This window comes from Scleropages formosus, chromosome 4, assembly GCF_900964775.1.
Source record: "Scleropages formosus chromosome 4, fSclFor1.1, whole genome shotgun sequence".
NCBI lineage: Eukaryota > Metazoa > Chordata > Actinopteri > Osteoglossiformes > Osteoglossidae > Scleropages > Scleropages formosus.
This window is the reverse complement of record NC_041809.1, coordinates 23,537,064-23,549,092: the sequence shown is the minus strand read 5'-3', so window position 1 is coordinate 23,549,092 and position 12,029 is coordinate 23,537,064. Positions and strand designations below refer to the sequence as shown.

The following is a 12,029-nucleotide window of genomic DNA, read 5'->3' as shown; positions in this document are numbered from 1 at the left end:
GGTAATAAAATTGAACTGACTCTTGATTTGCCCTTTGTGTAGTATGATATTGTGCGCATGGATCCTCTAAAGATTATCCTCCCATAGTAGTAGCATAACTTGTCAGGTGTTGAGAGGACCAAAAAGATTAGCAGCAGCACTCAATGGAGTTATACATAATACTGGGAGGGATGCTCAAATAATGGGGCAAATTAGATGTGCCTGAATGTACAAGACAGCTTCAAGGATTTCACATCAGATGACAGTGAATGAGGTATTCTTGTGTCACACAAATCAGTAGACAAAAAAGTTTCAGTGTCTTGGGCAGGTTTTTTTTTCTTTCAAGTGGTCAAGTACAAATCTGAATTCAGAACGATATAGCACAATGCTAGTCTCAAGCATGCTTTTGTCTGAGAAAGTTATTTTTACAAATTTTGTGTACAAAAAAAAAGCTTTTTATCCTTCGCAAGAAAACGATGTGGCCCATAACAGTTCAAAATTTCTTATGCTTTCTGTGCTAGTGGCATAGACATAACGTGGGGGGTCAAGCAATCCTAATGTGTCCCCCAGTAGTGATGCGTAACTTCGCTTAGTATTGCCGGTAATATTTTTTGTCCTCCAATACCTGGCACCTTGTTACCTCACTATATAGTGGACGTTACATGTTAGATATTACTAAATATGGTTTTCTCTTTCATAGTCATTTCATACATTCTCGAAAAAATTTTACAGTGTAGTCTACAGATACAAATGGCCAAAATACTCTCCAGAACAATAGCAACAGTAGACCGAAAGAAAGGCTCACGATTGTGACTTGTTCCAGTGCCTCTGCTTTGACACAAATATTGGAAGTAAAACATTGTAAGTGATCGACCTGCGTACTATTGCAGTGTGAGGTTTGCCGTTTCAAATCAAAGGCCTGAACTTGGCTTTTTTGCTCCAGGTAACAGTGACAGGAGTCAAGAACAAAGCTACTGGCATCAAAAATAAGAAGTGTCATAGGTGGTAATCGACCATGTGCAGTTTTTTGGTTTTCTGTACCTCGGATCCGTAACTAATTTGCTCATTGCAAACTCATGTGATTTGCTTTGTGTTACATTTTATGCTGTATGATCTCAAGCAGCCTTTGTTTTTATTAACTGTTTTGCTTGTAACAAGCACCTGTCAAACCCATGCAGACCAGTAAATGTAAATGTTTTTTAAATTGGGATTTACTCTGGCAGCAGCAGAACAAACAAGACTGAAAATTTCAGATTCAGCTGGACTGCCTGTGACAGAGATTTCCCATGTGAAGCACCGTGCATCTGGCCTTTGACCTTCTTCTGTTCGTGAAGGTTATAAAGACGGTCTGTTTCGGGTTTTTTGAGCAAGCTAGGCGGTGGTCCACAAGATGACTTTGTCAAACAAATCTGTACAAGTTAGGTTGAATAGTATACCTTCTGAAAACAGGGTGTATTTTCACAGTACCAAAAATCATCTAACCGTAGTCACGTGTTAAAGAATTTTTATTTCTCCTCATTATATCACTTACGGGGGGTGCGGTGGCGCAGTGGGTTGGACTGGGTCCTCCTCTCTGGTGGGTCTGGGGTTCGAATCCCGCTTGGGGTGCCTTGCTGCAGGCAGGCGTCCCGTCCTAGGTGTGTCCCCTCCCCCTCCAGCCTTACGCCCTGAGTTGCCGGGTAGGCTCCGGTTCCCCGTGACCTGTATGGGACAAGCGGTTCTGAAAATGCGTGTGTGTGTGTGTGTGTTCTATACTAAAAAACTTCTTTGAAAAGATATATCCCTCGTTTATTTTTTTGGCTTAATGACTCCAGTGACGTTTTACGTTTAGCTTGAATTGTGTTGCCCACTGGCAGCGGTTAATGCCGTCACCCTGCAGCCTGAAGGTTCCAAGTTCGAATCCCTGCACTGCTACAGTGCCTCAAAGACAACCCTCAATCACCCAGTGCAAACAAGCTGCTGCTCTATTAATCTTTGTCATTGCAAAAGTTGCTTATGTGCTATTGTAGGCCAAATAAAGGTTGTTAATAATAACAATAAGCCCCTCGTTGACAGTAGAGAGTACTTTGTTGCATGACTCGTACGTTTCTGGAAACACTGATATCCAGACTTTGGACTATTGTGTTACGAAACGCGTAACTGGGTCGGTCACTTTACGGCATTTGACGGGGAAACTCAGTCTATTTGATTATCTTGAAATTTCCACATATTAACTCAATAATTGACATGATGTGTGTTGCTCATACAGTTGTGTATCTGCGGTTTCGTGGAACGCTATACTATCACTTAGTGTAAAGTACCTGAATAAATGGACTAATTTGAATGTAAAAGCAAGAGCTTCGTCAACTATGATTGACGGACTGAGTCTGCGTAGTAAGTCATTGCGGTCACGTGCGGAGAGAGCTGAGTCTGCGCAGTGCAGTTGGGCACACTTTTCTTGGCCTCTGATTGGTTGTGTCCCCGGCTAGGACTTTTCGCCCAGTACTAATGTTGTTTGAGCAGCCGCGTACCTGGTTTTCTGCGTTTCCAGGCTTCAGTAAGCAGGCGAAATGAAAGCAGTTTGCGTTCTCAGAGGCGCTGGGGAAGTGACGGGCACTGTGTTCTTCGAGCAGGAGGTAAAACAGTGACATTCTTGTCCTGGGAAGAGCAGCCGCCGGTTTGTTGACTTATCTAGCGCTACTGCTGAGTCAGGCCTGAATGCTGAGAGACTGAGTGGCTCTACTACGCTGTTGAACTTGAGACTCAAGTTCAATTATACTTTGCGTCAGATTCGGTCGAAAAGCCGTATAATATAATATATGTTGTACTTTGGACAGTTCCCAGGTGATGGTAACATGATTATTCAAGGTTATTTCAAGCGAACTTTTTATATTCAAGTCTCTGTGCACACACGTATTATATATATTATATTTGCGATCCAGAAACTCGTGTCATCCAGTTGGTAGTACGCCTGTAGTAGAGAGGCGGCACTCCCGAGTTCCGCGCGCCGAACCCGACAGCCGCAATGAAGGGACACTGTCGTCAGGCTGCTCAGCCCGCGGGGTCGTTAACTATGCATTTAGGTGTGGTGTGTTGCATAACCCGTGTCGGCATAATCGCTACTGCACTACTAGTACGCTAACGATCCGATCGGACGGATCGTGTGTAGCGCTGCACCTCCTCCTGACACGACGAGGATGAGGCAGCCGATAAACGAATGTAAGCAGTTCAGCTTCTCATCATGCCTGTGTGTGTGTGTGTGTGTAATTACTAATTGATGCATTTATGATTTTACATGACTGTTAAAGGCCTCTTGGACACTGGAGGAGAACACTGCTCGCTAACGGCCCTGTAGCTGCTACTGCTAGCACACAATGAAAAGTCTTGGTGGACGCGAAACGCGAGTCTGTTGTCGAATAGGTACTTAGTCGCGTGCGGGAGCGCGGGAAAAGGGGGAGGGGGCGTGGCCTGGGACGGTGACTGAAGATGAGGTATACTGTTGTAACACTTGCACACTTCCCTTCATTTACCGTTGCTCAGTGATTCAACAGAAATGACTTCGCAAAGCCCACAAAGAGGTGGGGTCTTTACTGGACGAATGTGTGGCGTTTTAGTTTTGTGTGCTACACACACGTTGGAGGGGAGATGGCGCTTCTTCGCGTTGCGTTTTCTGTGCGGCCCCGCAAAGCGAACACCGCATGGACCATGGCTGGACATCAGAGGAACTGTCTGGCAAATGCTTCCAGGGTGTTACAAATTAGGTTTAACACGTGTCATTGATGGAACATTTTGAGATGCAACTTGGCATGAATATTTTTTTAAAAAATATAGCTACTATGAAGCACCAGCCTTTACCTGCAGTACATTGCTGTAATGCACAAATGACCTGCTACTGCTGGGAGGCAGTCAGTGCTGTAGTGCTTGTTTGTTTAAACCTTAATTGTGGCTTCCTCTGGCAGAATGAGTCCTCTCCTGTGAAGGTCACCGGTGAAATCAAGGGCCTCACCCCAGGCGACCATGGTTTCCATGTGCATGTTTATGGGGACAACACCAATGGTGAGGTGCCAGTGTCCCCTGAAAGAATTCAAAACCAAGTGCAGACAACACTGAAATTAAATGTTGCTGTGCTACTTTTATCTAAAATATAATCGCAGCCTTCAGAAAGATACATTTGTGGTTGTTATTTCTTCTAAGTCAAGTCACCAAAGGTATATTTGCATTCCACCCCCCCCCCCCCCCTTACCAGGCTGCATTAGTGCCGGCCCACACTTCAATCCTTTCCAGAAAACTCACGGGGGTCCCACGGATGAAGAGAGGTGAGGCAGTGTCTAGTCCCCCATTTATTGAAGTAAGCAGACACATTAAGGTCACAGAGAACATAATGCTTGTTTTGTGACACCAAACACCATACGTTTAAGCAACGAGGTAGTGTCTAGAAGTGTGGTAGTCTTCCTGGTGTCCTTGCTGAGAACTCTGCCACTTGGCTAACTTGTTGTTGCCTTGGGGGTGGGAGGGGAATTCTGAATTTTATAAATGTTCTTTACAGAAAGGGAACATTTATTCTGGAATGTTTTTTCAGACTTGGGTGAGCATGTGGTTGTCAAACAGGATACAGATATTTAAAATGGGGAATGAAAATTCTTGTTCAGAATTGAATTCTGGAGATCTGCTTTTCCTGATCTATTTAAACAGAGCTTTGCTGTTCAGTGCAGGGGACTGTTAAAATGTAATCTGCTAGTGTGTATTTGCTGTATGTAGTAGTTACAAATGGTTATATAAAGCTTATTGCTGCAGCCAGCAGTAAGTGTTCAGTTACAGTATAATTCTATTAGCAAAGAGAATTGCATTACTGTTCATTCAGACCTTAGATAATGTCAAAAGTATGTAAACTGAACCATGGAAGTGTAAATTCCTGGTAAAAATGCCATGCTTTTACTGCTTAGGCATGTTGGTGACCTTGGTAATGTGACTGCTGGAGCTGACAACATAGCCAAAATTAACATTGAGGACAAGGTTATATCCCTGCTTGGACCAAACTCGATCATTGGACGGACAATGGTGGTGAGAGAAGTATACGTTTGTGACTCCCTTTACGCCGTGTACTGCATTGCACGTGTTCTCCAGTTTGTAAGCATGTCTTTCCTTGTTGCAGGTCCACGAGAAGGCAGATGACTTGGGCAAAGGGTGCAACGACGAGAGTAAGTTGACGGGCAATGCTGGAGGTCGTCTTGCCTGCGGTGTGATAGGCATTGCTGCGTAACCACCGTTGTAGGAGTACTGGACATGCCACAGGGCATGGCATAGGCCGGTATGGGTGCCCTTGTAAAATTCCATTCTGTTTCTTGAGGCTCCATCACCTTCCTTCCTACAGAAGATGAGCCATATTATAGATAAATGGCTAATAATAGTAAATCAGTTCTGTACTGTGCTGTCCTTGTTTCATCTCTGTATCAAAATCAGTTTTCTTTTTGATAGTGGTGCCCCTGCAAAATAAAATGTTGTTTGCAACGTTGTTTGCCTTTTTTTCCCTTCCTTTTGACAAGTATAAACTCCAATTAAAAGAATAAATGGTTTTCCAGGACAGGATGGGTTTTGCTACTTGAATGCTAGTTTGGCAAGTGGGTCCGTTTCTCGCAGTTATCAAAATTGAACACTAGAGGGCGATATTGGAACGTTCATCTGTGCCTCACCGGCCAGAGTACGGTGTTTTCGGGCAGTAGAGGCGAGATATGATCCCTTTCCGTGTCTTCAGCTTCTGACCTGAGAGGGTGACCTTGCATCTGCTGCTGCTGCTACAAAACAGTGACATGCACTGCTGACGTGCATGGGCAAGTGGACACCCTTTTGGCTGTTTTCACTGGAGGCGGACATGAGGAATGGGTAAAATCTTTGTGCTTCCCCTGGAAAACAAATTCAAAATCATGGGGATATTCACCATGTGGGGAAGGTGTACTTTAATTCCCCTTTGTGGGAGGGCAGCAGCGAGTGTCCCATTAGGGTCTCCTTTTGCATCAGGAAGGCTCATCGTTAGAATTGCAGTGTGCAGTAGTACCTCAGGTGAATCTACTAAAGACAAGAGTTGATACAGTAAGGGTACATGGCGGTGTACGTGTGGAGTTGAGTAGCATTAGCTAACCTGCCCTGGGAAAAAAAATCATGAGGTAAATAAAGGTTAATAAAATAACATGGAATTAGATCTAAACGCAAAGGGGGAGTTAGAAGTACATGGCTTGATGATGTTCCAAGTTCACGCCTCACCACACTACTGTATAGACACTGTACACACGAGGCGGTCATCGTGTCACCACTTCCACACTGGCATCGGGGCGCATCACGCGTCTCCTGCGCTCGAGGCGAGAGTCCCGCACGCGCCGTGCGGTTGGTGTTGGCGGTTTGGAGGCGCGCGGAGCTCCTCCCTTCGCAGGAGCGCGGAACAACATGGCAGCGTGTATGAATCGTGAATTGCGGTGACAGATGGCCGTAATACCCTTCATCACAGGCATCAAGGCCCGTGACAGTGACCCTCCGCGCGTGAGACGCAGGTAAGGTCACGTGAGACGACGGACGATAAAATTCCACGGAGAAAAGAACACCTCTCTGTTCGCGGCTGTGTCGCGTGGACGTGTAGCGCAGCAGCAGGTGATTCAAAGGTTACCGCTGTGTTTACCTGCGCGGAGCGTCGCACCATCACACCGTGTTTGACATTTCAGTCAGCAGTCAGAGCGCTCAAGAATGACCGCTTTTTCAAAGCCTGGCGTGAAACTCGGATGTGTAGTAGCTGCATTTAATTGCAGATCCTCGTGTAACTAATTTCTATGACAGACGTGGCGCCGACTGCCCCCCTCCAGCGTCACGTGCTGCCAGGAACACTGTTTTGACTGCGGGCGCGTGCCGCCGTCTCTCTCATATACAGAAATGAATATTCGTCCCTTCTAATGACGTTTAAATTACTGTAACTCTTGAGCACTCGCTTTGTTTCGGTTTGCCTCGCTATTTAAGTCGAAAAGGACAATATTTCCACAGTGTCACAGGCTGTGTTGCATATCAGTTCGGGAGAAACTGTGTAATGAATCAATCTGTATTCAATGATAGGAAAGCAAAAAAATTTAACAGAAAACCCAGATTAAATTAAAGACCTAAAGACTTAATTTCTTTCTCTCCCTCACAGTTATTCTCCTTAATGGACATGAAGCCTCCCATTTCTCGAGCAAAGATGATATCGATAACAAAATCGGCTATAAAGGCTATAAAGGTAAGGATGCAGTATAGAAGCAAACCGGAAACTGTTAGCAATACGTCTTTGTTGTAATTGTCCTGTAGTGTAGAGTAGGAACAGACTGTTTGTGGCAGTGTACTTTAGGTGCCACTGCAAGTGTAGGTTTCTGGTGAGAAGTTCAAAATCAAAGTCAACTGTATTGCCATTCTGCCTATAGGTGAGTTGCATGTACAGAATAACGAAATTCTATTTCTCTTTGGGCCTCCGTGCCACACAAAACATGCAGTGCACTTTGTTTAAAAAAAAAAATACGTAGAACAGATGAGTGCAGTACACTGGCCAGAGTCTGGTGACAGTATATATAATGTGTAATATACACAGATGAGTTACAAATGTGACAAATTTGTCTTTCAGCTGTACAAGCATGTTGTCCAAATTGTTGAAAAGTTCATCAAAAAGGTAGGTGAATGCTTTTGTTTTTTTTTTTTTTTTTTTGTTTTTTGGTCCTGCTTTGGCTGACTGAGAACCAGAATGGCAAAGGAGATTGTCAAAATTGGGGAATTTAATGGCTGCCTTGCTTCATGTTCTGGTTTGCTCAGGTTTCTTCATATGATACTTTGAAATGATCTGGTCAGTAAGTTTTGCAGTTACATTACATTTATTCACTTAGCAGACTCTTTTCTTCAAAGTGGCTTCCAATGAACTCTGTGTAGTGTTATCAGCCCACACACCTTATTCACCAAGGTGACTTATACTGCTAGATACACTACTTACACTGGGTCACTCATCCATACATCAGTGAAACACACTCTCTCTGTGTCACTCACACACTATGGGGGAAACCTGAACAGCATGTCTTTGGACTGTGGGAGGAAACCAGAGCACCTGGAGGAAACCCACACAGATGCAGGGAGAACATGCAAACTCCACACTGACCGAGCGGGGATCAAACCCACATTCACTCGCACCACCCAGGTGCTGTGCGACGGCAGCGCTACTCACTATGCCACCGTGCCGCCTAGTTTCACCCAGGACCCTTTTCCTGAAGTAATGGCAAATTGGTCTTTGCAGTGACATTTTGTTTCTGTTGCTTATCTCAAGTTTTAGATCCTATCCGAACCCTTTGCAGTGCCTTCTTTGTCCAGATAAAGCCTGGGTGTCACCTATATCCCATGGAGCAAAGTCAAGGTCGATGACTTGGACAGCTTCTGTCAGGGGGGCATGCTGGACCCTGAAACACTTTGTCCAGGTGACTGCCAGCTAGGCATACACTGCAACCTTCTGCTTTCTTTTAATTTGTGTTTAACTAAACTATGGTTAGTCAAAGATGACTCATTGGTGGATATAACGGTTCTTGACTATGGCGTGAATTTGACTATGAGTATGGGGGATAGCACGAGCACAACCACGCCAAGTAGGGGTGGATTGGCGCTGCAGGTGTGCATTTGTGGTTGGAGGAAGGTGACTTCAGTAAGAGGCCTAAGAATTCATCAAGGCAAGAAGAAGTGTTTGGGGGGACGAGGGCAGGGGCCCTGCGTTGATCGCTACGACCTACGGAGCGGTTCAAATAAGTCGGGTGAAGTCCAGGGGCAGGTTGCACACCAAAGACCACAGGACATCAATACCTCTGTCTTAGAGGAGACAAGACCAAACATGGATGCACAAGGCAGCATCGATCATGGGGAGGATGCGGGGCAGATGATATCAAGACGGGCAGGGAAGGAAAGGTGTAGGGAACAAAAACTTAAGGTGAGATGGCCAGGCGCCACTGACTGTAAGGAATGGACCTCTGTTAATGATTTGAGAGGGATTTTAAATGGTTTGAAGGGTACGGCTGAGTCTAAGATAAACCAATTGGGTGAGATTATATATGACTATGGGGAGAAGAGATTTGGGGTGTATGAGAAGAAGCGTAAAGGTGAGCAGAGTAGGTTAAAGTCAAGAAGGCAGATGGAAATTGAGAGGTTGGTTCAGGAAAGAAGACACCTAAAAAAGCTTTGGAAACGAGCAGATGAGGAGGGTAGGAGTGGTATTAATATCTTGCAGGAAGAATTGAAACATAAATTGGTAGTGTTGAGGAGAGCGGAAAAGCTTAGATTGAGGAGAAAGAAGAAGGAACAGGCTAGGGTGGCATTTTTTAAGGACCCATTTAAATTTGTGAAGTCCTTGCTTGAGCAAGAGAAGTCTGGGTGCTTAGATGTTCCAAGGAGGGAGTTGGAGAGCTATCTGCGGGAAATGCACACCGATGGTGAAAGTGAGAGGGTTTTTGAAGTACCTGCAGATATTCCTCCAGTAGGGGAGATTGTGGTACAAATGGATGTGTGTCCTCCAAGGTTGAAAGAAGTACAAGAGGTGGTACGGCGTGCAAGGGCAGCATCTGCTCCAGGACCCAATGGGGTTCCTTACCGGGTGTACAAAGGTGCCCCAGACGTCTTAAAGTTTTTGTGGAAGCAGATGGTGGTCGTATGGAAAAAAGGTATTATTCCAAAGGAACGGCGGCGAGCAGGAGGAGTGTTCATACCCAAAGAGAAAGATGCGATAGATATAGGGCAATTCAGGCCAATATGCCTTCTTAACGTTGAAGGGAAAATATTTTTTAGTGTTGTGGCGCAGAGGTTGTCTGCATATTTGTTGGTCAACAATTTAATTGACACCTCTGTGCAGAAGGCAGGAATTGCGGGTTTTTCAGGCTGTTTAGAACATTGTAGTATGATTTGGCATCAGATGAAGGAGGCCAAGATGGAAGGTAAAGACTTCCGTGTGATTTTTTTGGACTTGGCAAATGCCTTTGGTTCAGTGCCGCATGTTTTGTTGTGGAGGGCATTTGATTTCTTTAAAGTCCCAGAGTGTATTACGAGACTGGTTAAGGTGTATTTTGAAGACATTCAGTTTTATTTTTGTACCAAGCAATACACCACATCTTGGCAGCAGCTGGGGATTGGTATAATGGCCGGATGCACAATCTCGCCTCTGGCTTTTACCATGGCTATGGAGGTGTTAATAAGGGCGTCGAGATGGGTGGTTGGGGGTATGAGGCTGAAGGATGGTTCTCACCTTCCACCAATCAGAGCGTATATGGATGATATGACTCTGCTTACTACTACTGTCCCATGTACTCGTCGCTTATTAAAGAAGTTGAATGGAAATCTAAAACTGGCCGGATTGAAAATTAAACCTAGTAAGTGTAGGAGTTTGTCGATCGTTAAAGGAAAGTTATCACGGGAGAATTTCCAGATTGATGGGGAAAAGATTCCGTCAGTGGCTGAAAGACCAATTAAGAGCTTGGGTCGCTGGTATGATTCTTCATTTAGCGACAAGGAGCAGGTCAAAAGATTAAGGGAGGATGTTGTACGGGCAATTAATAGGATTGATAAATCTTTCTTGCCAGGGAAGCTGAAGGTTTGGTGCCTTCAGTTTGGTTTATTGCCTCGTATTAGATGGCCGCTAACTATATACGAGGTCTGTATGTCAGAGGTTGAAAGACTGGAAAGGGTTATGAGCAAAGCTATTAGGAGATGGTTGGGGGTTCCTCATTGTTTGAGCAGTGTGGCTTTGTATGGAAAGGGGGTCTTGGAATTACCACTGACTAGCCTCGTGGAAGAATTCAAGTGTGCCAAGGTTGGTTTGGAATTAACACTGTCAAGCTCAAGAGACCCAGTGGTGAGATCGGTTCCTGTAAGTTTAAAAAAGGGACGTAAGTGGGATCCACGGGTAGCTGTTGCGCAAGCGCAGACAGCGCTTGAGCACAGAGATGTGGTCGGTCAGGTGCAGGTAGGTAGGGCGGGGCTCGGTGCCGGTGATCGAATAAAGTTGTGGAGTAAAGCTAAGTTGCCGGAGAGGAGAAAGATGGTGATTGGTTTTATTCGCAAACAGGAAGAGGAGGCAAGGCGGGTAACTGCGACGTCACATGGTGTGCAAGGGCGATGTTTGGCTTGGGAGCATGTGGAGAAGCGGAAGATCAGCTGGCGTGATCTGTGGGCGATGGACGCCGGTCGTATTAAGTTTCTCATCGGAGCCACCTACGATGTTCTTCCTACTCCGCAGAATCTTAATCGCTGGGTAGGTACAGAGCTGACTTGCAGCTTGTGCGGTGGTATAGCCTCTTTGAGGCACATTCTATCTGCATGTAAGGTTAGTTTATCTCAGGGAAGATATACTTGGAGGCATAATGAAGTGTTAAGATCCTTGGCATGCTTGTTGGAGAACAAGCGGGTTGAAGTTAATTCACTCCCGCAGTATGGAAGAAATAAGCTTATTTCTTTTGTGCGGGAGGGGGAGAGTGCTATAAGTCACGTGCGTGGTCGTGGTGATACGAGTTTTAAATGGGGTGAAGTGCGTGACTGGAAGTTGGTGGCGGACGTGGGAAAACAACTGCAGATGCCACAGTGCATTGCGATCACGGCGTTGAGACCCGATATTGTGCTGTATTCCGAGGGCGCACGGATAGTGTACTTCATTGAATTAACAATACCCTTCGAAGACTCATTGGAAGATGCCTTTGAGAGGAAGAAATTGAAGTACTCTGAGTTGGCTGGTGAGGTGAGGGAGCGAGGCTGGCAGTGCGTTATTAGACCAGTGGAGATCAGTACTAGAGGGTTTGTTGCAAAATCAACCACGTCGCTACTGTTGGAGTTTGGTTTTAGGGGTCAGTCGTTAAGAGCAGCCGTTAAAGGCTTGTCAGAGGTAACAGAAAGATCCAGTCAGTGGTTGTGGATGAGAAGGCACCAGGGTGTTTGGGGGAAGCACACTTGAGTGGGGAGTACTCGCCTAGGTGAACATCAGTGGTTTGAGTTTTGTTGTCACCTCCATATGCTGGTATGGTGTATTGGTTGGTTTTTTTGGTGGGTGGAGTCGC

General features: G+C 45.4%; 1 protein-coding gene across 1 annotated transcript; it reads left to right on the top strand.

Moving 5' to 3' along the window:
- The first annotated feature begins 2,415 nt into the window (after positions 1–2,415).
- sod1 (superoxide dismutase 1, soluble) lies at positions 2,416–5,467 on the top strand. Its single transcript, XM_029251373.1, has 5 exons — positions 2,416–2,594; positions 3,918–4,014; positions 4,205–4,274; positions 4,902–5,019; positions 5,111–5,467. Exons 1-5 carry the CDS (start codon positions 2,529–2,531, stop codon positions 5,216–5,218), a joined length of 459 nt encoding a protein of 152 aa, XP_029107206.1. The 5' UTR covers positions 2,416–2,528; the 3' UTR covers positions 5,219–5,467.
- Positions 5,468–12,029: the final 6,562 nt, after the last annotated feature.

Excerpts from the sequence above, each read along its gene's own strand:
- sod1 (XM_029251373.1), top strand. The coding sequence starts at position 2,529 with ATGAAAGCAGTTTGCGTTCTCAGAGGCGCTGGGGAAGTGACGGGCACT. Across the intron at positions 4,275-4,901 it reads GGTCCCACGGATGAAGAGAG|GCATGTTGGTGACCTTGGTA; the intron begins GTGAGGCAGTGT and ends TTTACTGCTTAG. Across the intron at positions 5,020-5,110 it reads TCATTGGACGGACAATGGTG|GTCCACGAGAAGGCAGATGA; the intron begins GTGAGAGAAGTA and ends TCCTTGTTGCAG.